The following is a 27,022-nucleotide window of genomic DNA, read 5'->3' as shown; positions in this document are numbered from 1 at the left end:
GCAGGGGCTGGGCTGGCCGCTCCCCTCGTGCCGCGTCGCCGACACGCCGCGGCGGTGCGACGCGGTGCGCCTGTGCCCGTGCCCGCTGGGGAAGCGGTTCGCGGGTGTCACTGCCCGCCCTGCGCCCGGCTGTCGCTCCGCCGTCCCCGGTAACTCCGGTCGGGCAGAGCGAGCGCCTCTTTGTTTGCAGCAGGTGCCCGCGTCCGGGCTGTCGGAGCGCCCGGTCAGCCGGGGCTGTGTTGAATGGCTGCAGTAAAGCACTGCACACGAAGGCTGTCAAGGGCGCGGGGCGGTCCCCGCCGGGGCAGCGGCGGGCGGTCAGACGGGCCGCCCCGCCGGCGCCGCCCTCTCCTGCGGCGCTTTGGCGGCCCGCGGCCGGCAGGGGGCGCCGGTACCGCTGTCCTGGCTGGCGCTGCGCTGCTTCCGGTCAGCTGAGCGCGCCCTTCCGGCAGGGCCTGCGGCGCGGCGCGGCGCGGCGGGGCCCGGCCATGCGCATCGAGAAGTGCTACTTCTGCTCGGGGCCCATCTACCCGGGCCATGGCGTCATGTTCGTGCGCAACGACTGCAAGGTATGGCCCGCCGCGGGGAGGGCGGGGCCCGCTCCCCCTCGCAGCCTGCCTCGTGGGGCGGCCTCGGCCTGCCCGCGCCGGCCCGGGGCCGAGTCGGTGGGCGCCGAAGGTGCCCGTCCTGCGGGGGCGGGGAGCCTTCGCCGCCTCACGCGGTGCCCGCTTGTCGCGCAGGTCGGCTGCAGACGCTGCCGAGGCCCAGGGGCTCCCCCGGCCGGGGTGCCGCTGCCGACGCTCCTGCTGAGCCTCCTTCGGCGTGTGGAGGTCTCGGGCCGCGGCGGGGGCGACAGTCAGCGCTTCCCTCCTCCGCAGTCGGTGCCCACGGCAGCTGGGAACCAGTGCGGCAGCCGCGCTGGCGTCCCTGGGGTGGTGCTGGGCGGCGGCATCCCCCGCGCGGGTGGGATGCCCTCTCGCTGGGCGGGAGCCGCTGTGTAGGGCGAGCTGTGATTTGGCGGCTGTTGGGGCTGTCAGGAAGAGCGTGGGCCGAGTTAGTTGTTTTCAGTTTTTACTAATAAATTATGTGCTTTACAGAGCAGTACCAAATTTTCATCCTTTAGTTTTCTGATTTTGGAGAAGTAGAGGCTTCAGATTAATAGCGGGTGATTCTAAAGCTTTGAATGATCTCAGTCAGAGACACTGTGCACTGGAAGCTAATGGTTTGTGTCTCCCTCGTGGTACTGCACTACAAGCTGTAACTCGCTCAGATAACTGATGTGACGTACCCAATTGAGGCTGTCATAGCAGGATGTGCATAGCACTTTGTGCTTTATGTTACGGTGACAATTTTGTACATAAAATGATGTGTGCAGTTTCCCAGCCTCTGCCGTACTCATTATCGCTCCTGTAGGGCATTGGAGACCCCAGTGTGAAATGAAGCTTACGCAAATAGCTTCCTTCCCTTGCTCAGATGTCAAAACAAATACTGGCTCAACTGTGTTGCTCCTCTGAGTCACAGCTTTTAGGAATTTAGAGGTGGATGTAGATTGACACAGTGCCGTTTACTAGAAAATGGCCACAAGTGTGTGCTATTTAAAAAAAAAAAAAAAGTAGCCCAATGACAAGTTAGTTGTGAACAGAGATTTGACTGAATTAACATGAAAAAACATTGTAGAAGAATGTGAAAAAAAATTGAAGAGGATTATCTTTACTAGAAGCTTCATATTTTTCATTCATTTTTGCTATTAGATGGGAAGGAGAGCATGGTTGAAGAAAAACAGTTTTCAAAACCTCATGAGTAGCAAATGTAATTTGGAGTGTTGTAAGGTAAAGTTTCAGTTCTGCTCTGGATACTAGAGAGCCCAGGATAATTTAAAGCAATGCACAAATTTAGGCAGGATTAAGAACTGTAAATAGGGATATAATTATGTCGCCACCCCCCCCCCCCCCTCCCCCCCCCCCCCCCCCCCACACACACACTTTTACTGTCATTTTGTTGCATACTGTTCTTGACTGGAAAACATATTGGATATGGGACGGTTTGGAATAGGGAGCTCTTTAGCTTGGCTGTTAGTTACCTAATTTCAAGTATGGATAGTGAAATAGTGAAGTTTCTTTTATGCATCTTTAATGGGCCTGAAAACGTCACCTGGATGAACAGAAGGTGCTTCTGTGACTGGTAATTGCCTAAAATGTGTCTAGCATTCTGTAAAATATGTAAAAAAAATAGAAGAGGCGGGGGGGAGGGCGGAGGGGGAAGAGAAAGGTCAGTTAGAATGTTTTGGCATATGCTTTAACAGCTTTCAGTAAATTCAGTCCAGGACTTAACTAATGTGCTTAGGAGTCCTGCTGCAGGGTAATCTTCAAGGCTTAAAGCTGCATTCTAGAAGATAGACTTTTTTGGTGTGTGTATTGTATTCAAAAACGTTATATGAGAGGCTGGAGGATTTTTTGTTGTTGTCAGGATGGCACTATATCTAAAAAGTGCTGACAGGTGTAGAGAATCGTTTATTCACAGCACAGGTTTAGTTTTATAGTTATTTTTGCAGATGATAATTCTCACAACTTTGATAATAATCAACTTAATTGTAAGTCTTTGTGCATGTCCCTGGCAGCTGTGAAAATGACTTTATAATGAAAAAACAAGAATAGTACTTAAAATTCCATTTGTTATTAGCTATATTTAAAACAAAAATACTGACATTTGAAAGGTGAATATCGTTTTCAGTGAGCAGTGTTGTTAGAGAAACAACGTTTGATAATGCTTGCAATGGGGCAGGAATAATATGATTTGACTGGAAGCTTCCCCCTCCCCTCCCTTTCTTCTTTAAGATATTTAGATTCTGCAAATCAAAATGCCACAGAAACTTCAAAAGGAAGCGAAATCCCAGAAAGATGAGATGGACCAAAGCATTCCGGAAAGCGGCTGGCAAAGAATTGACAGTGGTAAGAAGTTGAACTGATTCACACTTTTCATTTGCTCACTGAAATGGCAGAATCTAGCCTCTTGCAGTTGCCAACAGGTTAGGTTAGCTAGCTTAATTTAATTAGAGGAGCACGAGGGATGGAGTAAGTGGAGAAAACAGGGATTGTGGAAGAGGATGTGAGAGTTTTCTTGAGAGTGAGCTATTGCTTTAGCTTGGCTATGACTTGGAATTTCCCACTTCAGCTTCAGTGTGGAAGCCAGTGTATTCAGTGTCTACGTCAGTAATACATGACGGTTCCCAAGTCCAAGGCGTGGGTTTTTTTTTTCCATTTATAAATCTCCTACTGTCTGTACATGTAAATTTGGTGATTGTATTTCTGCACAATCAGGTAATCTGGGTTATGGGGTACCCCAAGAAGTCTCTCTATGGAGACACATAAGCTAGTTACCTTTTGAAGTCTCCTTAGAGCATACAACGTATAGGAAAAGTCCTTGCATAGATAGGAATGTTTCAGAAACAGCATATGAGATCTTAAAGTGAAGTATATCTAGCAAAAAAAAAAAATCAGGAAACTTTTTCTCTCTTGGGGAAAAAACCAAAAAAAAAAAGAAAAAGCCCCAGCTGCCCCAAACATCAGTGTCATCAATTGAAATATTTCACATGGTTTTATATTGTTTCTATATCGTTTCAGTATTCTTACAATGAAATAGTGTTTCTTTTTTGATGCTTTTCAAAATTACAAGTGGTTGAGTAGAACTTATTTGACCTGCATTAAATGCCTTTGACTCTACACGTTTTCAATTTTGCCTTTCCACCTGTCTAGTCTGCTCTGTATTTCCTACTCCACATTGGTCTTCTCTGTTCCTTTTGTCTTGCTACAAAGAAAATAGCCCAGGGAGATGTTTTGGTAAACAGTTCTCTTCAGACACATCACTGTGGCTTCTGACACTTTGAGGTCAAACACTCCACTCTATTTCCTTCTAGTTTAGTAATCTCCAAAGGTTGTTAAAATATAGGAACTGAGATTCTGAAAGAGAAGAAAACTAATCACATAAAATACTGAGTTATATGAGTGAGTGCTGTAGTAGGAACGTATTGATCTAAATATGCTTCTGTATGTAATCTGTATTTTTTTTTTCTTAATACAGGATAACTCATTTGAGTTTGAAAAACGTAGAAATGAACCAGTGAAATACCAGAGAGAGTTGTGGAACAAGACTGGTGAGTCATTTTAGAAAAAACAAACGATGAACTATGCAAGTGAACTTTATGTGAATGTGTTTTCGGAAGACGACTTAGAATATTGACACTTCATAGTGATTGTGTTTGAAATGGATTGGATTGGATTGGATGGATGGAGAATGGATTGAGAGTAGCCCTGAGGAGAAGGACTTGGAAGTGTTGGTTGATGAGAAGCTCCACATGAGCTGGCAATGTGTGCTGGCAGCCCAGAAAGCCAACTGTAATCTGGGCTGCATCCAAAGAAGTGTTGCCAGCAGGTCAAGGGAGGTGATTCTGCCCCTCTAGTCTGCTATGGGAGGATGACAGGATCACCATTCTACGAGCCTTCCTCTCAAAAGAAGAAAAAAAGTGAGGAAAAACCGACCCTCTCCTCTAGAACAAACTGCTGTCCTGGAACCTGATCTAGAACCAACAAGTGAGCTAGAACCAAGAAGTGAGCTAGAATCTGCTCTAGCATGTGGTCTAGAACCAGTAAGTGGTCTAGAACCCTGAGCCCTAGAAACCCTATCTAGAGCCCTCTCACTACCAAACCACCAACTCCACAACTTAACTTCCTGATCTTGGGAGCAACTGCACCAACGCCACCCTAAATGAAAACCAGACTCAAAACACATCTGGACCCAGACTCTAGAGCCCCAGGTCAACAGCAGGCACGTTTCTTTCCCCTTTTCAAGCAAAGGGATTGGGAAATAGGCAGATGAATGTTGATATTGTCTGCCAGAAAAGTAGACAGTGCCACCTGCATTGGTAGGTAACTATTGATCCTTTCATGAGACCCCACATGCAGTACTGCCTTCAGCTCTGGGGACTTCAACATAAGAAGGACATGGAACTGTTTGAGCCAGTCCAGAGGAGGGCCATGAAGATGATCTGAGGCCTGGAGCACCTCTCCTATGAAGACCATCTGAGAGAGTTGGGGCTGTTCGTTCAGCCTGGAGAAGAGAAGGCTCCGGGGAGATCTTACAGCAGCCTTCCAGTACCTAAAAGTACTACAAAAAAGCTGGAGAGGGCATGTAGTGATAGGACAAGGGGTAATGGCTTTAAACTGAAAGAGGGTAGACTTAGATTAGACCTAAGGAAGAAATTTTTCACTCTCAGGGTGGTGAGGCACTCGAACAGGTTGCCCAGAGAAGTTGTGGATGCCCCATCCCTGGAAGTGTTCAAGGCCAGGTTGGATGGGGCTTTGAGCAACCTGATCTAGTGGAAGGTGTCCCTGCCCATGGCAGGGGGTTGGAACTAGATGATCTTGAAGGTCCCTTCCAACCCAAACCATTCTATGATTCTATGAAATTAATGGAATCATGACCAGATTCTTGTGTGTGGAGGAGGTTTGAGTTGTGAATAGGTGTGAAGTTTCACTTGCTTTTTTTTTTTTCCAGAGACTGGTTAGAAATGAGGTGTAGCATTCCTCTATTTTGAATTATTGTCTTCAAAAAACCTTAGTGGTTATCCAGCTTTTTAAGAGGCTCCTAGTGTAAGCCTTTTATACTGATGCAGTTGTTGCTTCGTTCTGGCTCATTCCACTTCAGTTTAATAAATCAACTGCTATAAAACAGAAGAGTTATTTAGGTCATGAATGAATGCCACAAAGGAGAGGGTGGTAACTTTCATCTGATTTCAAGTACAGTTAGTCTTTTGTTGTGATGGTTAATCGTAGAAAATATGTGTAGACATGAAAGTGGAACCATAAACAAGTTTTACACTACAATTCATCATAGTTGGTACATAGAATATTTCATAGCTGGTACACAGAATATTCCTCTGCTTTTTGAAGAAGGAATGACTTCTGTGTAGTATAAGAATTGCCTCTGATACACAAGTATTAGAGAATACTGGTAGTGTTGCTCTGCAAAATAGCCTGTATTTTCAGCTGTACATATGTAAGCACATTTAAAACACCTTCTCCTTTATTTCAGTTGATGCAATGAAGAGAGTGGAGGAAATAAAGCAAAAACGCCAAGCTAGATTCATTATGAACAGGTAAGAAGAAGCGTTTGTGTTACGGGAGCTCTGACAAATCTGTATTAGGCAGTCCAGCTTTCCAGAGAAGCAATGACCAAAAGTTTTCAACGGTCATTTGCTTTGTACGTACACAGGCATCCAAGCGATGGGTAAAATAGTGTGGGTGGGCTTTACTGCACTGCCAGACTACTGTGCTTGATTGGCTGTCCAATGAAATGCAGCTTTTGGACACTTGATAATAATAGTTATATTTCCGTGTTTATAATGTGGAGTCTTAGATTTAAACAAATTTCTGGTAAGAGCTGATATATTGCTGGCTTTTTCTTCTATTTTTTTTATCCAGTATATGCTTGAATTGCTTTTCAAATACTTTTTACCTTTATTTCCTTATAGTCATAGTTATTTACAGATTACATACCTTTAGCTAAATAATGCGTGTTGTGCATGAAAATAAAAACATACATCTCCTCTTTGAAGGAGATTCATTTTCCTCCTCTTTAATTTTCCCCCCTCCCCAGACTGAAGAAGAGCAAAGAGTTGCAGAAGGCAGAGGACATCAAAGAAGTCAAACGGAACATCCACCTTCTTCGTGCTCCACATGCAGGTAAGAACTTGCTTTACCTGGTTTGCTTAGGTTAACTTGTGTATACAATTCTATGAAGAATATAGAATTGTTTGGGTTTTTTTTGATGTGACTAATTCTACAGATCAATAATCCTATGCATTTTTCTTCATTTGTCTGTTGAATATGGAGAATAGCTCTTGCCACTAAATGTAAGCAGTATCTTTGTCCCGAATAAAACATACCTTTTTATTTATCTAGTCCTACATTCATCCTTTCTTTTCCTTATTTGAGTATTTTAAACTGCACTCAATACCTGTTAGTCCCTGAACTGCGTGTTTGTTAACCAGTACGTTTGTCTAAGTCTTCCCTTTGAATGGTTGTTAGAACTCCACAGGCTATATACACTGATTGATATAAAATACAGTACTTAAACTCTGCTTTTTGGATTTGTTAGCTAATTGTGAGAGTAGAGTTTTTTTTCTGTAGTTTGTGTATGATGAAACTTACAAGAAAATAGTGTTTCCTCAGTGTAAGCTAAACATTTTTTAAAAATACTATGGTAATTTTACAAATTTTCACTAATATCTGTGCCTAGTTCAGATATAATAATGTATTCTTTGTTAGTGAACTGAGTTTTTCAGTTGGAGAAACCTGTTTCTTCTAAACAAATTTCTGGTTTCTAAACTCTATTACAAGTACTAGCTTGTGTTAGATGATGTTGATAAAAATGGATTGTACAGATTTATTTTTTTAAAATACAGTAAATGGAGCAGAGTAATGGAGAGAAGATAAAAGCGTTTCCAATAGTTACTGTTCTATAAAAATTACCAGTAATTTTGTCTCTGTGGATGTAGGTGTGATGTATTCTTAGACATTTTTTCTACTCCATTTTTTTTCTATATTTTTTCCTCCAGTTTGCGTAAACTCTAGTCTTAAGATTGTATATACATGAAACAAGGTTTGGTGGGATATACTTAAAATTTGGTTTAATCTGTCTCTTGTTTTTTGAGGGAAGAAAAATTAAAAATACCTGAATTCAAAAGAACAAGCCTGAATGCTTCTTTTGTTTGGCTTTCCTTATGTTAAATGAATGATGCACAATGGCATGTAGTACGTCTGTTTGTCAAACATCTGTTTGTCAAACAACAGCTACCTTTTCAGTGTTCTGCAATTCCTGCTGGGCCTTAAAGACAGCAGAATCAAACGTTGGTCTTGGATTTGTTTGTTTATTTCAGTTAGCATTATTGAGAGTGAACACTACTGCCATCCAACACAGCATTCAGGAGGACTTAAGTCTTTATATAAAACCCAAGGCGTGAAGGCCGTTGATCTGTTAAAAGTAATGCATTTTATAGTCCTTTGCAAGGTTCTGCTAGGTATTGCCAGCTGTGTCATGCTAGATGAAAACGTGTTGGCTGCATTTTAGATTTCACATAGAAACGGCATCAGCTTTTCTGTTAAAACAATTCTTTAGTAGTTTTAGGTGGTGATGGAGGTTAGCAATAAATACTTGTAAGCTTGATGGGTTTACTCCTAAAGAACTCTTAAAGCAATCTATTTAGGCTGTTTCACCTAGAATAGACATATGTTGTTCAAAGAAAAACAGCTATTTGGGTTGAGAGAGACATCTTGAATTTAATTTTTTCTTTGCTTTGAAGGCACACCAAAACAGCTGGAGGACAAAATGGTGCAGAAGCTACAAGAGGATGTGGCTATGGAAGAAGACTCTTAAAATGCTTTTATTTTCTATTTATATCTCTTCAGCAGTTAACAGTTCCTTACTGCCTCACCTGAAATCATTCAGAACTGTGCTTACAGTTGAAGAAAAATAGATTTTAATGAATAGTGTTCGTTTAAAGTTTGAATGATTTTTTGTTTTATAAAAAAAATAACATGGGTACTGATTTGAGCAGTACTTAAAATTATGTAATTTGAGAAAACCTGGTCAGCAGGATGGAGGAAAAAAGCATCTTGTTTGAGATACTAGGTGCTCCTTGGAAAGTTATACTTTCTTCCTGGATAACTTTTCCCTGATAATTCAAGGAATAAAAGATGTTGGCCCTGAGCTTTTCTTGTTTTGTCTGTTGTTCTTTTGTAGTGGTAAAAGCAGATAAAAAAATCTGTCTTCATGGTTACAAGGTGGGAGAGGATGTGTTATTTTTTCATCAATCCAGACTTACTTTCCCTGTCATCATTGGGAAAATTTCTCAGTTTGTTATGAATGTGTATGGTGTTTGTTATATCTCCTTTTTCAGTCAGCTTCCCCAGGATTACATTGCAGTTGACATCTAAGCCTTGCAAAGCTAATGCTGATGTGGGACTTCACTGGTGTTTGGAAAATAGTAGTGGTGATAGCATCCAGTCTGAAGTTGGACCTGCCATCCTCCTGACCTACGGAAGTTCAAATCTGACATGTAATCAGGCTGACTGAGGTGCCCAATAAATCACACTTTTCACTGTTTTTACCTAACACTCGGGATTATTTTGGTAGAAGAGAAGATAATGTTAAAGCATAGACATTCTGCATATTGTGGTGGGATTTATCTTTATTCATCAGTACTGAGATAAATACTCTGCTTTTTTAAACTGTCAGCAGTTTATCTACAACAGCGTGATCAGAGAAACCTTTCAAAGGCATTTAAAATAGTATTTACTTTCTTGTCAGTGCTAGTCCCTGAAAAATAGTAATTTTTAGTTCTATTCCGAACTTGAATATGTGCTATATCAAGCACTGGAATACTTCCTCATACCTACCACCGACATGTGTATTGTATAGTTTAGAAAAGAGTCCTATTTGAACACGTGGAAAGGGACAATAGGGAGTGTTTGAAATAAACAGGCATTGTACTCAGTTTTTAATCTCTTGATTTACAAATTACGTTTAGATATTTAGAAAACTTTGATGTATTTTAGTGAGATAAAAACAACTGAATTCTAGTAATAAAAATATGTAATTCCTTCATTTTTTTCATAAAATTTTTGCTATAATTTAAAATTTGCTGATAGCTGGTAAGTGTTTCAGATGTACAATAACAGTATTTCCCCTGTAAACTGTAATATAAATAATATCTCAAAAGCATATGGTAAGTTGGCCAGAAAACATATGTCGATGGGATGAAATCACTAAGATGCTACAGTATAATCCATGGACGTAGTGAAGGGAGACCTTCACAGTATGTTAATTAGTATGTTTATGTTAACTCAGTATTTCAACTCGGGAAATGTATGTTTTTGCGTGGCCAGTTTTACTACAGTATTTTATGTCCTTACTCTGTGATACAGTGGGATACTGTATTTTAAAATCTTATGTCAGAATTTTTTTTTTTACGGAGTTTTTAAGATCTGATGTTCAGTGAGTGCCAAGTTTTAATTTTCCCTAAAAATAGTAAAGTAAATCTGTGCAAAACAGAGAAAGGTAATGAATCCCATTGGATGTTATGCAGTATTTATATACATTCTTTTGCTTCATATGAGTTTTTTTTTAGCATTAAATAATTTATATTGCATAGTATCTGTATTTTTTCTGTCCACATATCTTTAAATGAACTGCCATACTTGTTTGTGTGTTCAATAAAAGTGTGTCTGTGTGATTGTTAACCCTTTCCTATGCAGGTCTGCAAGTGAAGCAGTCATTTTGCAGCAGCTGAGAGGAGCCATTTGGGGAGTACACTGCAACCATAAATCCTAAACATCCCGCCAGTTGTATGAATTTCTTGACCGGTGTGTCTCATTACAGCCTGCGTAATAGTATGCTTGCAAGCAAGGGCTATTTGTTAATACTGAAGCTGTCCATCATTGGCAGGCGTGCTGTTTCCCTGAGCAGCAGAGACTTGCAGCCTGCTGTGTATACCTTGTGACTTGTGAGTATGTAGGAGGTAGTCGAGTTTTAAAATTTGTCGTAAGTAACACACTTACAGTGCCTGTTCTGAAGGTGCCCTTGTGATTTTTTATTTATTTATTTTTAAATTTAATTGCTATGGTTTCCTGTTCTCTTGTCTGTGTCAGCTGGAGCAGGATGCTGCCGAGACAGCACATGGTGAGGGGAGAACAACTGCAGCTGAAGAACAACATGGGGCTTGTCCTCTGTCCTGCCCATCTCTGCATAACCCACTGCATGCAGAGACCTTCTGAGGAGCTAGCTGCAGAGGGGTGATGTTTTTCTTTCTTTTAGGGGACTGGCCGTCAAACCACAGTTCTAATAGGAATTGTTGTTATTCAAAGATGTTTTGGTGAAGAGCTCTTATTTTCTCTGATTGCTTAGGATGAAAATTTTAAACTAAGACAAAGCTGACTGAAAATTCCTTTACATTTTGGGTTTTATGTACAAGACTTGGAGAGAAAACGTCCAACTGAGCAGCAAGAATTCTGGTGGTCATAGAGAAGTCCTGCCAAATATCAGGAAGTAAAAGCATTCCTCTTCCCATGTGAACAGCTCTAGCTCAGGCACTGGCTTGGGGGGAGCCCTCCTCTGCCTCCCGCCTGTGGGGCTGTTTGCTGCCCCATCCTTTGGGGAGACAGGGCCTGGCACCAGTTCCCCCTTCAATAGGAAGTCGGAGAGATGGTATTTAATAAGCAGCGTATCTTTATTCGTTAGAGATCTCTGTTTTAGCGTCATACGTCCCACTCACTCACTCTCTGTGTGTTGAGATCCAGTAGGAGTGGAGCACAAGGTGCTGTGAGTACAGTCTATTACAAGACAGATCATGTTGTGTCCATTTGATTATTTAATCAGAAAACTTATTTATTTATTAGTAAGTGGTAGTGCTTAATTCCAGTGTACAGTCCGTCTTGCTTGACATTTACTAGATCCAACAAGCTCTTTTGCAGTTTTGTATTTGTACTTGATGCCATTGGGAGCCTTTCTTCAAAACCAAATATGATGGGCTTAATAAGAACAAACGCGATACTCTATTTTTAAGATGCTTTTTAGTTTTAGTTGCTGTCATCTTTTCTTAGAAAACAAGAACAGATGTATGTTTTTCTTTTCTTACAGACTGTGCAGAAGGTGGAAATGTGGATTTTAATAGTGATTTATAGAGTGACTTTTTCTCATGTTTCTCTGTTTCCTTTTTAATCCCTCGCTTTAATGATTCCCGGTGAAGTGCTGACGGTGTTCCCGGAGAAGGTTCCCCACGTGCTGAGGCGCTCTGGCCGCCTCGCCTGCTCCTGCCGCAGAGCCCTGAGGGCTGCCAGCACTGCCCTGGCCCCCAGAGACGCCTTTTAGCTCTTTCATCGAGTTTCACTCTCTTTCGGTCCGTGATTATTGTCATAAATACCGAAACCCCGCGGCTCAGGGGCGCTGCGTGCGGAGCCGTTTCTGCCGGGCTCAGGAAACCTATGGCCTGCGCTGAGCGACGCCGTCTTAGAAATAACAGTTCCTTTGGGTTTTGTGGGATGCTAAGTTAGGCAGGGAGGGAAAGAAGGATTTATTTCCACGTCTCAAGCTGTAACTCAAACGCGTGCCCACTGCCGAAGGTGTAGGAGCGGCGGGGCGCGCTCCGGCGGTGAAACGCCCCCGGGGCTGCCCCGAACAGCCGCCGCGCGCCGCCCCGCCCCGCCCCGCCGGCAGCGCGCGGGTCCGCCGCCGGGTCGGCTCCATGTTGTCGTGTGAAGTAAGAGCTGCAGATCGTTCCTCCTGCCTTTGGCCATGGCTTGGTTTTGCAGTGTGTCGCTTGTTGCTGCAGTTGCCTGTGGAGTCTCTTGTTTTCTCGTGAAATTTTGATCCTGAGAGAATGGCTGAAAAAAATGAAGCGGTGGGTTGTTTTTTTGTTTTGCTTGTTCGTTTTGTTTTTGAGAAAAAAAGCAAAAACCTTCTCAGGCTTCCCTTTCAGTCTTTCCTTTGCAAGTGCTGACTAACACAGTGTGGAAAAAGTGAAAATTATTGCTTTCTGTACAATCGAATTGTGCTGCACCGGGCGCGTTTTCTTCACGGCAAATCGGGCCTCCCCGTAGTTTTGAGAGATCTGACTTTTTAGTACTTGGCAAGGAAAAAATCTTGGAGAGTCTGTGCATAATGGTAATTTTGCAAAATAGCCAAGGAAAAAAACGTGTTAGATACAGTAAATGCATTTTGGAAATAAGATAATTTTCTTCCTCTAACAATACTGTAAAAGCTTACAGCTTAAAAGCTTTGTTCGCCTTTTTTTCTAACCTCTAAAACATTAGATTTGGTTGGATGCCTTTTAAATATTGAAAAACTGTTCCTGAGAGAAACTTGCTGGTGACTGGAAACTTTTATTTTGCAGTAAAATGTGGGCGTGTGTTGTAATTTACGTAGCTAATCGACTTTAGATGTTCTTCCTCTTGGAGTAACGGTGCGATGGAGTCGAACATGTATGAGATCCGTCCTTTTGTGACAGAAAGAAACGTAGATCAGTTCAATATGTTGACATGGTCATATGTGTCAATGGCTGGAAAAGCAATATAGACAGCTGCTTAGGCTGTCTGGGTCCAAAGGCTTATGTCCCAGGAGATGATATTTCAAACTCCAGGCTGTTCAATTCCTCAATTACTGTTCTGGCCTCAAAAAATTCAATCTCCTTCACCAGCCTAACTTATTTATGCGTTGCACTGAACTGCAACCAGGGAGAGCAGAAAGCTGGAATAAATCAACCACTGATAAAATTGTTTAAGTCTGCTTGTTGTCTGTCTATTTTTAGATCTCAATTTAAAAAAAGCCTTATGCAGAGAAATGCTCAACTATTTTTTTGTTTTGTTTTTTTTATTGATATCATTAATAATTAGTCTTTGGTGTTTGCCAAATGCAAGGAAGTTTTTTTCCTAACTGTGAGCTAATTGACCTGATTATAGCCATAGTGTTTTGAACAAGCAACATTACTTGAGATGGGGTAGGAACAGAGGGAGAAATAAGGATTTGTGGAGATAGCTGAGTTGGAAAACATTCTTTTCTGTTTTTTTTTTTTCCCCCTCCAATTTTTCATATTATTTTCTTTTGGTAAAGTCACTGTTGTTTCTTAAACTGCTGTTGCTTCACCTTTAAAAAGTACTTGGAGAAGATTTTATCTTAAACACGTATATATGGCAGTAAAGGTATGTTCTGAGTAAAGAGAGATATCAGCTCTAGGTCTACAAGCAGCATGATTTATTAGTGACATTGTTTCAGCACAAGGAACAGACACCTGAATGGGAATAGATGTGTTATTTCTAAGGCAATAATACTGCATCCACAACTTAGCATGTAGAATTAAGGTGGGGTCTCTGCATAATTGAAAAGGAATTCTTATTTACAGTTATATAAGCTGTTTTCTGTAAAGCTCCACTGTTCTCTAAACTTGCTGATGAAGAGAATTGCTTTGATAATCCACTTTGACTGAAGTGATTCCTGAGTGGAGAATTTGAGAGATTTCTTAGTACTTGACAAAATAAAAAGCTGTCAGAAATTCTCTGGTATTGAAGCTCGCATTGGTTACAGTACCTCTGTTTTTGCAAGATGTTGCCAAGCTGTTTTCATTCTTGTAGCCTCACTGCAGAAATTGACTCTACAGAGCAGTACTGGGTAAGAGGTGGAAAGACCAAATGGTTTTCTCTTGTACAACGACCATTGCCTGCCATTCCCAGCGTTGCGCAAATTCAGATCGCGCTTCAAATCCCCGTATATTCAGGCTTTACGTATTCCCTGACACAAAACTGGGGGACAGAGTAGTACAGGCTGTACAAGTTTAGCTTGATTCATAAGGGTGGCAGACTCGAACCCAGCAGTCTTTAGAGGCAGCTGTGAAGGCGGCTTTTTCTTCTAACAAGCCTAACAAACTGATGGTGGGTTTGGAAGTCAGAAGGAACCAGCCAGGCTGGCCCCCTGGGCTGCTCCCACCTTCTCTGCTTGGTTAGTTGTGCCTGGGTACAGATGGAAAGCCATTCGAGGTTGATTTGATTAGCTCTACCCAGCTTGTGAATAATCTCTGGGGAAGATCTTCCTTTTGAAGACGCAGATATCATAATGTGATCCTAATTCATGTGTGATTTTTAGAAAGAAATAGTATTTATCCTTGAGCTAGGAATAAATTTAGGATGGTATGTGCATGAAACATGCTGTAATACAGATTTCTTTAGGGCATGGCCTTGCTACTGCTTGGGATGCCTCCTATAGAGAACCCCCAGGGTATCTGGGGAATACTGTGGTGCTGCTTTTAAAGAACTTGTGCTTTTTCTCTGTAGAGGTCAGCCTCCATGCCTGGTGGTGACTTGGGAGGAGATTGACACTGGTGCTGTCAGAAAGCTGTGATACAAAGGTGACAGGAAGCATTCTTCACTTTTCACAGCTGTTGTAGATTCATTTGTTTTGAAAGCGAAGAAGATGGCTCTCTGAAAATTGCTTTTACTGGCTGTTGAAGACTTTCTGCAGCAGATATATAGAATTCAGGTTCTGCTTAAAAACATACAACTGTGAACACAAGATGCATTCTTAGGTCAAACTAAAGGTGCTTGAGCAGGGTAAAAACCTGTAGGCCTCTAATAAATTTTTCCACTTTCTCTCTTGATAGGAAAATAGTGTGTGCAGACAGCAATATTGCAGGCTTTTCCAGTGATCATCATGGTCTGCGCTTTACTCAGTTAAATTTATTTTCTTATTATATCATATTTAATGATCTACATGAGCCTGATCATACTAAGAACATCTAAACCATACTCTCCCTGTTTTCTAAGGATATTCCAACTTTTGCTGAACTGCTTCTCTCAGACTGTGTAGTTTTTCTGACATTCATTTCAATCTGCCTTAATGACATGAGTTTCATCTGTTTGTCCAAAATTTGTTAATAGTTTTTCAGTTTTCATGACAATCATGTTGAGTCTAATTTTGGAAACCTTTAAAGCCTTTAGACTGAAAATAGAGGAACTTTTATATCTAAAGTCCATTTAACCTAGTAGTGCCAGTGGTGGCCAGTATGAGGAATCCCTTCAGAGAGGTGTAACAAAGCATGCATCTGAATGACCTTTTCCATGGTTTATCTTCCCAAATTCGAACAGTCAGTAATTTAGGGGTTTCTTTGGAAATTGCAGGTGAACCAGTCTTCTCCATGACTGCATCTAACCTAATTTTGAACCCCTCTGTACTTCCATTTCTCAAATGTAGTGTGGTGATGATTACTTCTGTTTAATTGCTTATTGTGAGGAAGAACGTATTTGTGATTTGGGTTTGATGCCATTGCCTGGATGTCTATGCTGTTTCTCCTTTGTTCTTTTTTTCCTTTGCAACTAACTATCTTTTCAACTAATACCCCTAGCTTTTTCCCCACGTGTTTTATCTCACTGTTCACATTTGTTTTGATTTAGAATTTGCCAGCTCGTTCACTGTGTTTTCTCTTTCTAAATCTTTAGTGAGCAGACAAGTCCGTGGCTACCTGAACGCATCAGACGTTATGGTTAGGATTTTGCTTTTAAGAGAAGTGAGATAGACAACATTATAAAAATTTAAACAGACACACAAAAAAGAACTGCAAAGGGATTAAATTGTGCCAAAACAGATCTCAACAGATGGGCATCTGCTGCTCTCAACAAGCCAAGAGTATCACCTTGAATGCTCTTCGTTCACGAGAACTGTGACCTGGAAGAGAGTGGTGCTGTTGTCTTAAATGCTTGAGCATAGTTGATCATAGGTGCAGGGAAGTGTTCACTGCAATGGAGTTTCATGAATCATTTACCTTTTTAGAAGTAAATTCTGACATCCTAAATACAGTATGCCGCTTCCCATCCCACATTACATGCAACAGCTGAGGCATGAGTAGACAGCTACAAGGCAGCAGACCTGAGTTTTATTCCTGCCTCTGCTTTTCTCAATAATTTTATTCAAATTGCTCAGCTCTCCTGCGTCCTGTCTAAAATGGTCTACCGGATCCCAAGAAGCAGATTCTCTCTCTTTCAACTTTTCCACGCATAGGAAGAGACTGAAGTGGGACTTAATTATCTTGGAAACTTACAGGACATTCTTCTATGTCATTTCAATCTTACTTTCCCAGCTCTGAAACACATGAGTTCCTTTCATTCATCCTTTCCATTTTTTTTTTTTTCACTTTTTGGTAGGTTTGTGTCACTGACTGGGGCCTCTGGGGCCAGGTTCAGTCATGAGGCAGCTTTACTGGTTACTGCGGAAGTCAGATGGGATTGTTAATGTGTGCACCTGATACAAATCAGTATAATATAAATCAGACACGGTGCTGTTCAGTAACGACCGTTGGTCGGACCCCAATGCCTGCCTGGGAATAAAGAGGCTCCCACGCAAACAAGAAGTTGACTGTTTTACTAGATCAACGCCTAGGGCGTGGAACATCTTACTTATCTCTGCTGCTTCTGCTGAAGTTAAATAATTGAAAATTCTAGTAGTTCTTGTATCTAATAACACTTTGTATTCTCTGTGATTTTTCCCTTAAGCCGCATTTCAGAAACTCTGTCTGCTTATGTAATTTGGAAATCCTAATAGACCAGCATAAGTCTAGTAAGCAACCAAATTTAGCACTGAAATATCTATATTTATTATCACTAGGGAGACAGGACAAAAGAGCTGAAATATTCCAAAACTATTCACTAAGGCTATAGCCACATGTATTTTGTGATTCCAGGGTTGCAATTTTTATGATTTATAGCATGAAATATAATCCAGTATTTCAAAATGTAGTTTAAACCTTTTTTTCCTTACCTTCAAGCTTATGAAGAGTGTATCTCAGCCAAGTATGAATACCTTAAAGAAGTGGTGTCGTATTCAGTCTGCAGATAAGCAAAACAGATAGAATAAAGGTGAGACAGATTTCCACTATTTTAAATCCAGTTTTAATTCTGAAACTTGGGGTAATAAAAATCAAAACTGATAACTCTTCAGTTTGTTTATCACAGCAGCGTTTGATTTCATCTCACTGTCCAAAAATCACTCTTACAACCTGACAACCCTGAAGATTTTTAAACTGAAGTTGTTGATCAAAATCTTTCTGGCATATTGAAAATTCAGAGAAAGGCAAATTCAGCATTCAGATAAAGAATATAAGGGTTGCTATACTGACTATAGAATGTATTTTCATAGATAATTCTTAAAATTCCTATCTTCTCTTAAAACAAAACAAAGAAGGCCCAGTTAGTGTCAGACAGTGGAAAACTACGAGGGAGAGTAAAGCCCTTAGCTGAAATCGGATTTGTATGGCCTGTGTTTTAGAAACTTGATCTTCTTGAGCCATTGCAGCCTGAAGGAAACAAGTATCTTTCTTGAAACCTTGATGATGGGATCCCAGATAATCGGTAACCCAGGGCGTACTTGTAAGGATGCGGAAAATGCAGTCAGAAAAGCTTTCCTTTCTTGGATGATAAAAACTTGAAATGAGTCTCAGCATCCAGTCATTATCATTCAAAGCTCTATCCAGTTGCAGAAATATCTTTTTGCTCTTCTTTCCTTAGTTTTATATTTGTTAGATGGTAAGAATTTGATACAGAAGCCAGAACCTGAAGAAGGCGTTCGGTGTATTGTGATTTGGCTGCCTGGCAAAAGATCTTGCTTTGGCAGTCCCCAGACTGATCTTGTGAAGTATTCCTGAGGGAAAGAGATTTCTTTCCAGAACTGTCCTCCTTTGGTGTGACCATCTGTCTCTATACAGTCATTTGAACAAAAATATAAATTACAAACAGGAAATTACCCCTTTGCCAGATTAGCTGCAGAATATGCACTGACACTCTACTCACTCATGAGGATTTAGTGCCAGGGTTCTTTGCTAGGGATAAAACACTGTATCATATTTTCCCTGCCTGTCAGCGTTGGATTATAAACTAAATCCTGCTCGTTTTACTTTCAGAAGTAGTCCCAAAGGATTTTGGTGGGATTAATTGCATATGAAAAGCAAGCAGGATTTGGCATTCTGTGTACTTTGAAAATGAAATAGAGGTAAACAGTATAAAAAGCTTGAGCTTACTGATGCTATTTCAGCTTGTCTTGTGATCTGGATCTTTTCTGCCAAATATTATTTAAAGATGCTCATGTAGCTTCAGAAAAAACACAGTTCTGAATGGGAAAAGGAAGAAATCTGTGTGTGTAGGACTTCAGTTCAGGAAAGACTTGAAATAACTACTCAAGTCCCTCTTCCTCCCTGAAGTTCGTCAATATTTAGGTGCTTCATTGAATTTGGGAGTTAACGAAGGACTCTACTCCATTTTCTCATCACATGCACATTTATTTTTTGCAGTAGTTTTTCTTCTGTAATGTTCTAAAGCTTCTGCTGGGGAGAGGATGTGAAACACCTTTATGATGCATTAAGGATAATGCCCTGGAAAAGCTTTTGTTGTACAGATTTAGAGTTTGCAGAACAAATTTTAATTCTGGAGATAGTGTGGGTGGATGTGGGGATGAAAAGCTACAAAAAGTAAAAGTCAATACCTGATGAACTTGAGACAGTTGTAGCCTCAACTGCAATGGGGGAATGCAAGAACTTCGGTCAAAACAGACCTAAACTTTTTTTTTTTTAATCCTTCTAATATTTTTTTAATCCATTTTTATGGCTTTTTGGTGAGGCTGCTTGACCTACCTGAGTCTTCGACCTTTTTGAGGGTACCAATTTGTAATTAAGGACTGATTTTTGAATACTCTGTGGAATTTGTTTCAATTACTTCTTCTCTTACTGTTTAACTGAGTTTACAGTACTCTAGAAGGATCCTTTGGGGAAGGTTGGCTTTCCTGGGGATGGAATAGAGGGAATCTAGGTGTCCAAGTGCCCTGGGAACACAGAGCACACGTAGGCAGGGAGATCAGGGAAGATATGTATAACTTACCTAAATCCTTCAGGGTTCATGCACCTAAGGTGAGAGCCAGAGTGGCCTAGTTAATCCCAGTAATTCAGAGGCGCTGTTAGTTTCCAGAAACTAGCTTCAAGATCATGAAGCTCAGTAGTAATCTTGGGCGGAATCAGTGGGCTTGTGTGGAGGCTGAGCCTTGGAGAGGGGAGGAAGCACTGTTTGATACCTTGAGCTGCAGGGTTTCTGTGCAACGAGGGTTCCTTGCTGTGGTTATTTTTCTATCTGTAAAATAAAAGCTAAACGTTTTGCAAGGATAACATCCAGTCTGTCTTGAATGTGTTGTGCCTTGGGCTAGAAAGAAGGAAACTGGATCTGAGGGCATCCCTTATTCAAGGGAGACTGACTCTACAGCAGCTTTCGTGCAGGCTGTGTAACAGAGCAACAGCTTTCAATAAATACAAAGCTTCTCTTGTAGTTCCTTGCTGCCCTGCGGCTGTTTGCTCCGGCCATCACCATTGTCCTGCACAGCTCCCTCCATACCTGTCCTCTGTCTCCTTGCGTGGTGGTGTCTGATCCTTTCTTAGTCCACAAGTGCTGTTATGATAAATATGTCTTGGGAAATAGTAACACACAATCGATACTTCTGCTGCGTTTTGAAAGCTCCATATAAAAAGTGTTCAAATGAAACCCAAGTCCGTGATTCCTGACCTGATTTTTTTTTTGTTCCAAGGAAGCATATTAACTTCCTGAATGAACTAAAATGACCTGAAATGGCATGATGTGGCTTTCCCTTGGGGCAAGGACACAGTGCTCTACTTGTCTCTATCTCTACATTTTCCATCTTACTCAGTTACCTCACATATCAGCAGCCTAGAAGTCTTTATGGGGGCACAGGCAGTAAATCCTACATGATGACTTTCTTACTGTTGTTGCATGATCTGGGTGATTTAATGCCACTCTCAGAGGGTGACAGACAGTAGCAGAAAACACTGGGCTCGAGGGCTAGATGTGAAATAATTGCTGTGATGCTCTTTGCCTCTAATTCCAGACAGAGGGGCGACCTGATACATGGTTTAAGTGCTGAAATATATAATGTGTTTTCACTGGTTTTATGGGAATCTTTCACATTGTGTTTAGGTACTCATCCGTCATGGGGAATACTGGTTGTTTATCAAAAAGTTCAAGAATCGAAGGCATAATTTCATGTAGGTTGATATGAAGGAAGCACAGTGTTTGAGAGATACTGATATTTTAATGCTTTTGACTAAAAGTTAACAAACTTATAAATAAGAGAAGAAATTCTCGATATGGTTTTTCACATCTATTTTTGAGTATTTCTTTTGAGTCATCCTGATTTAATCTCAGATGTTCCCTAGTCCTTCTCTTTCAGCATGTCTTCTCTGAATATTGATAGAGATAGATGAAAGCAGGAGATCCAATTACTTAATATTTTTTCGTATGCTTTCAGTTTTAGCAAAGCAGCAAGGTGCAAAATCTGAGCATGTTTAAGACTGTTTCAGTCCTCATTTTTAGTTGTGATACACTACCTCTGTAAGAAACAGCTGATGGTATGTGCAGCATAACTACTTGAATTAAATCTGTGTACTACATCTTTTAATTCTCAGTGCCTGGGTATTTAGTATGAAGAGCTGTTTTATTGGTTAATATTGCTTTGCAGCATCATTAGTAGGGAAATGGGAAACATATAAAGAGATTCTACAGATACTGCAACATACCAAAGAAGCAAGCTTGTTATTTTTATCCTTCAACAAATTACACCTGCTCCCTACTGTATGAGAGATGCTTTTAATTTATTTTTTCGTCTGTGTCTTATTGATCCCACGGTTGTCATGCTTTTCGTTTTGTTTGTTACCAGATCTGCACCAGTCTGATCTTGCGGCATCACATTCCGATTTTGAACTGCGTCATTGTCTTGCCATCTGTTAAAGCCCTATGTCTGCTGAGCACTGTTGTGAGAGAACCACCAATTGCTAGCCAAGTCAGAGGAGGTAACAGATTTTTAATTATGTAGACGGGATGGGAGTGGTGGGGGACTGAACAGTGAGTGGTTATTGCTCGGACAGTGGTTGTGTCTCTCAAACAGCCCGCGAGCAGCATGCAGTCTACCAGAAGTGGCTAATGTTGTGCCTGCGTAACTGCTCTTTGGAGATAAGCTGAGGGAAGTGGACTTCCTGGGGGGAGTCTGTGATTGATGGATGCCCAGCTGTGTGGGAAAAGTGGGCACAGAATTAATTTAATCACAAGTTTGGTAGCTGGAAGAAGATGAAAGCTCCCTGTAGTCAGCCTTCTGACCTAATGTGTGCTGAAACTATAGCTTCTTGCTTTCATTAATGAGAAGGCCCATATAAATAATTCCTTCTGCTATTTTCCATTGATTAGTATTCAGGATAGGCCACATTGGAACGGAAAATGAAGAGATTAGGTGTTTGTAACCTCTGCCTGTTGGTTGCATACAATCTTCAAACCATTTTGTGCCAACAGGTTGCTGGGTGCTTGCTCAGCCAGTCTCCACATGCAGATCTCTGTTTCATCAAAGGAGACAGGAGGGAAGAGGGTCCCAGCAGCATAAAGCGGGTCTGCTATTTGATTGGGACAAAAATCTCCTAAGCTTTAACAGGAACTTGTTCTGCTTTATTCTCCTTTCTGTGCCTTTATGAGCGTACTTGGAAAGAAATAGGGATTAAGAACATCTATGGCAGCAGCACTAAACAGAAGATCAAAGAGCAGAGCCTGTTTGCAGGGGTTGTGACTGCTTAATTAAAGGCTAGTCTGGAGGTGGACTATGGGGAACTTACTGTTCCCTTAGAATTACTGTTGGCAAACTGGACATAGAATTAATTTATTTAGGGTGTAAGAAGGAGGAGACACCATGTCTAGGCAGCAAGACTGCCTGCATGCAAGTCATGCTGGGTCTGGGTCCTCTGAGAGCGCTGCTAACGCTGCCTCTTGTCAGGACCTTAGGACTGGGACAGGACCCGGGGCCCTAAACTGGAGGAAGATGATACATCCCCACCACCGCACACTGGGGCTAGGGAAGAGGGATTACTCTGCTTCTGTCTTTTCAAGCATGACTATTACTCAGTTGCAGCTGACTTTACAGCAAGAGATTAGATTTACAGGATGGACTTTCGCAAGTCCTAAACTGTCCTGGCTAGTGTTTTTTGTTTCAGCCCTGGCTTCCCTAACTGCATTGTTTTTAATCAGGGATTTCTTTTCCTAAGGAACTTGCACTTGTACTCTGACATCATGGAAGAAATTTAAAAAATGGCAAGAAAGTCTAAGTTTCTTTTCATCTCAGTTCTGCCTTTCTGCCACCTCTGGTACCAGATGAAGATGTAAATTAACTTTCCCGGCTGCCTGGGCTGTGGGTTGGCTGCAGGCGCTCTCTGTGTGCCTTGTGGGTGCTCCTGCCCTGGGCAGCCCCCAAAGAGGAGGGAGAATCCTGGTTTCTCACGTACTGATGCAGCTGCTGGAGGTGTAGGGATAGGCCCCAGTCCCAAAGCGTGATCAATGCCCTGCATTTGTTGGTGCAACCTGTAAAGGGCTTGTATGCTGCCCACAGGTTGACCTCCGCGTTGTGGGGCTTCCTGCTCAATGGCAGTTCCTGCTTGTGCGCCCAGCGCAGAACACTTCCTCCTGGAGGTTTTCACCAAGAATGCTGTTGACTCACTGATTAATCAAATGACTGGTTAAAATAAGGGAAATACAAGGATGCTCTTGACTTGATGTGTGCTTCATTAGACTACACTAATTCACATTATGACTTCTGAGATTTTTCTCTTCAGTTGATGTAAATATAGTCAATGAAATCAAAACCTTATGGAAATTTAATTTGCTGAGTCATCAGATCTCTAATATTGCTTGATGACAGCCCTGTTGTCAGAGCCAGGCTTCATGTGCTTCAGATTCCCAGATCGTTACTGAATTGTTTAGTGTGTAGCTGAGAGCATCTTTGCAACATTACTGAGACAGGAATTTACTTGCTAATTCTCAGTGTAAGCACCATTCTTGGCTGATCCAGGGGTAGCTGGTTGGAGAAATTTTAATAAAATTGGGGGGGTTGATTGTTTTGGGACTTTTTTTCTGGTTTTCAATGCAGGACAGATTTTCAGGATGGTACTAATTGGAAAGGCATTGCAAATGCAAACTTCTGAGTCAGCAAAGAGCCATCCAGGTTAGGAATTGGAATGAATGGTACAAATTGTTTCAACAAAAACAAATGAATCTATAAATGTACCTGATTAAGCTAATAAATCTTTTAATAAGTATTCATGCAATGTCCTGGTGTGACGCTAGCAGGTACCTTTGTTGTTGAAGAAAAAATAGAGGAGAATACTGCCAGTGATGCACAATATAAACAATTTAGGTTAAATGAGAGTGGCGGTGGAGAATTTAAGGATGCCTTGAAATCATTTGTAATTCTGATGAACTGTGACTTGTAGCTAAAATAAGTGGTGTGCTTCTGGAAGTGGGAAAGCATAAATTTCATGGGATAATATGCCAAGTATCATTCACAGTCTTGTCTGTACTTCCATCTGTGTTGCTAATGTGAGTAAGTTTCAAATGAGCTGTCTTCAAGAGATTTCTCTGTCTTGTACTGTGGCCTGTACAAGATGACACTAGGGCTTAGACATTCGCGTCTTTGTAACTAATTAGAACCTTCTCAGTGAGGGCTCTGGTGGACAATAAATCCAATTATCTCTTAAGTTTCCCAGGCCAATACTGAGGCAAGGCTGTGTGCAAAGTAGAAAAAGGTTCTTGTTAGTATTTGCTGACTAAAACCTGTAACGAACGTAACTTGATTATTTTAATGTGTTACTGATGTGTTCCCCTGTATGTGAAAGGCCAGCATATGCTGAATGTTTTTTTTCCCAGGAATATCTGATTTAAAAATTGAGGAAGAATATTCAACCCCCTCCCTAGACATATCCAGTATTAAAATTACTGGCACAACATACTCATCCAAGCTATGAACATATTACTGATATGCTTTTATCTATCACTCAGACTTGCTCCCTATGAACCTCACCAACTCTTGCTGTGTAATCTTGAGCTTTGTATCTCAGTCTTGAAGAATGCACACAAAGTCACAGCTTTCGGCTCATGTTGGCACATTGTTAAAACACAACTGGTAGTGAGTTGCTACGAAAGCAAATCATTCGCGTACAATAAGTGTTTTTTCCCTGGAAGATCAGACACCTCTGTTCATCAGGTATGTGTGTACAGCTACTGGGCCGGCCTCCCAGGCCCATCTCAGTGCAGGGGCCAGCCCCAGCAGGGTGCCCGGTGGGGAGTTGCTTTTACCTGCCCTCGTGCCACGGTGCCTGGTAGGTTTGCTCAGAACTGAGCTTTTCAGAGCTGCCTTCAGATGTTAAAATGCTGAAGTGCAAAGTTTACCAAAGGGATGGGCAAACAAAGCAAGCGTGGCAGAAAGGGCATTGATGGATGGTCCTGGTGGATGGAGAGAAATGATGCATTCTTTTGGCTGACACAGCAGGGACAACTTGGGTGGAAGTCATGGGCACTGAAAGTAATGAGGTGATTTTTTTTTTGTTTGGAATCTTCTGCGTGCCCCTGACAGTGACAGAAAGAAGATCAGGAAGTCTTTTACAATTAAGAGGAGCTCACAGGAGAAGAGAAATACAGTTTGTATAGAATTTTAATTGAATTAGTCAAGGTGAATATAACAACCTTTACGAAAAAAGCTTAAGATGCGAACACATTTCTAGAGCTAAGCCAAGATTAATTTCTTTTTTTTAACAATGTCTTTTTAATTTGTTGAGCAGCCAGAAACTATTTTGGGGCAAATCCAAGGAAATAAACCTTGTACAATAAATAAGAAAGAGGTTATAAAACATCAGCATGCTAGTGACTGTAAAAATATCATTAGTATTGAATTATTTGACAGTGTAATGAAGGAGGTCTTTTAAATTTTTTTTCTGAACATATGCTCTCTCACTGCTTACAATCTGAATTTTAAAGTTGAAATATTTAATACACAATTGTAGAGATAATGATTATGCTTGTCCTCATTAGGAAAAATAAGAGTGGATAATAAGTGTAAGTAGGTACCTAGACAGCAGGGTCAGTAATAAGAGTAACAATAGCCATCTGGTAATGACTGGGAGCTATACTTGCAGAAGGAGAAATTAAACAGAGAAGCAATGGCTTCTAATTACACAGCTAAAAAAAGCCCTGACTGGTTGTTTACAATACACTGCTGAAAGTACATTGCAGCGAGGGCATGAGAAGAGATAACCAGTCCTCTGATAAATGGGAACTGGGAATGTGCAATAAAGAAATAGCACTCATAATGATGTTTTGTCTTTAGCGATGCCTGGTTTCATACCCTCTGTAAAATCTTCCATTGACCCTGTGTGCTGGTTTTGGCTGGGATAGAGTGATTTTCTTCACAGTAGCTAGGATGAAGCTGTGTTTTGGATTTGTGCTGGAAACAGTGTTGATAACACCGGGATGTTTTCATTGTTGCTGAGCAGTGCTTACACAGAGTCAAGGCCTTTCTGCTTCTCACCCCACCCCACCAGCAAGTAGGCTGCGGGTGCACAAGAAGTTGGGAGGGCACACAGCTGGGACAGCTGGGACCAAAGGGATATTCCACACCGTATGATATCATGCTTAGCATATAAAGCTGAGGGAAGAAAAAGGAGGAGGGGACGTTCGGAGTGGTGATGTTTGTCTTCCCAAGTAACAATTACTCATGATGGAGCCCTGCTTTCCTGGAGATGGCTGAACACCTGCCTGCCGATGGGAAGTAGTGAAGGAATTCCATGTTCTGCTCTGCTTGTGTACGTGGCTTTTGCTTTACCTACTAAACTGTCTTTATCTCAACCCATGAGTTTTCTCACTTTTACTCGTCCAATTCTCTCCCCCATCCCACGGAGGGAGAAGTGACCTGGTGGCTGTGTGGTGCTTAGTTGCTGTCTGGGATTAATCCACGACGCCCCAGGAATTCTGCCTGTGTAAGGAGTAATCTCACCTGCCAAGAAGGCAAGCAGATAGAGAAAAAAACAATTTCTTCTGTGTCTTGAGTGAAAATATTAATGTAACTTGATGGTAAATATGGAAAATGTGAGTGACTAATCTTTGGGAGCTTGATATTGCTGGCCAAAACTGTCCAGTGTTACCCCCTCATGGCTATGTTGGTGGGTGATTTGCCTTCCTAAAGGTGAGGCTTAGCAAAGCTCCTTTACTTTTAATATTGCTGCAGCTGCAAATCAGGTCTAAAAATCTTAACACCATATCTCTGAGTTTTGAGGGGGAAAAATAATATTTTTAGCTGTTAGTATTACATTTCTAAGGACTAGGGAGTAGACAGTCTGATTAATATTCAGAAAAGGTACTGACTTGTGTCAAGCTGTCAATTACAAGTGTATCAGCCAAAATCAGCTGTGGGGAAAACCTTGATAATAATGGAAAGAGGTTTATCAAAGAAAAGTGCAATTTCATTAGAAACACACATCGGTTTACTCGTGAGTTTGATTAAAAGATAGTGCGAATGCCAGTGGATCTTCTCTAGGACAGAGCAATCCTTCTGATTTATCTTGCCTTAGAAAAAGATG

The 27,022-nt window shown here is 41.4% G+C and overlaps 1 protein-coding gene across 1 annotated transcript; it reads left to right on the top strand.

Annotated features, from left to right (window-relative positions):
* Positions 1-444: 444 nt before the first annotated feature.
* Positions 445-8,763, top strand: RSL24D1 (ribosomal L24 domain containing 1). The gene is made up of 6 exons (XM_086619971.1): positions 445-569; positions 2,835-2,948; positions 4,078-4,150; positions 6,088-6,151; positions 6,652-6,737; positions 8,357-8,763. The coding sequence occupies exons 1-6, from the start codon at positions 489-491 to the stop codon at positions 8,428-8,430; spliced, it is 492 nt and encodes a 163-aa protein (XP_086476097.1). The 5' UTR covers positions 445-488; the 3' UTR covers positions 8,431-8,763.
* Positions 8,764-27,022: the final 18,259 nt, after the last annotated feature.

Source organism: Tauraco erythrolophus, chromosome 14 (assembly GCF_009769465.1).
Source record: "Tauraco erythrolophus isolate bTauEry1 chromosome 14, bTauEry1.pri, whole genome shotgun sequence".
NCBI classification, from domain to species: domain Eukaryota; kingdom Metazoa; phylum Chordata; class Aves; order Musophagiformes; family Musophagidae; genus Tauraco; species Tauraco erythrolophus.
Note: the sequence above shows the minus strand (reverse complement) of the source record. Positions and strands in the feature narration are given on the sequence as shown.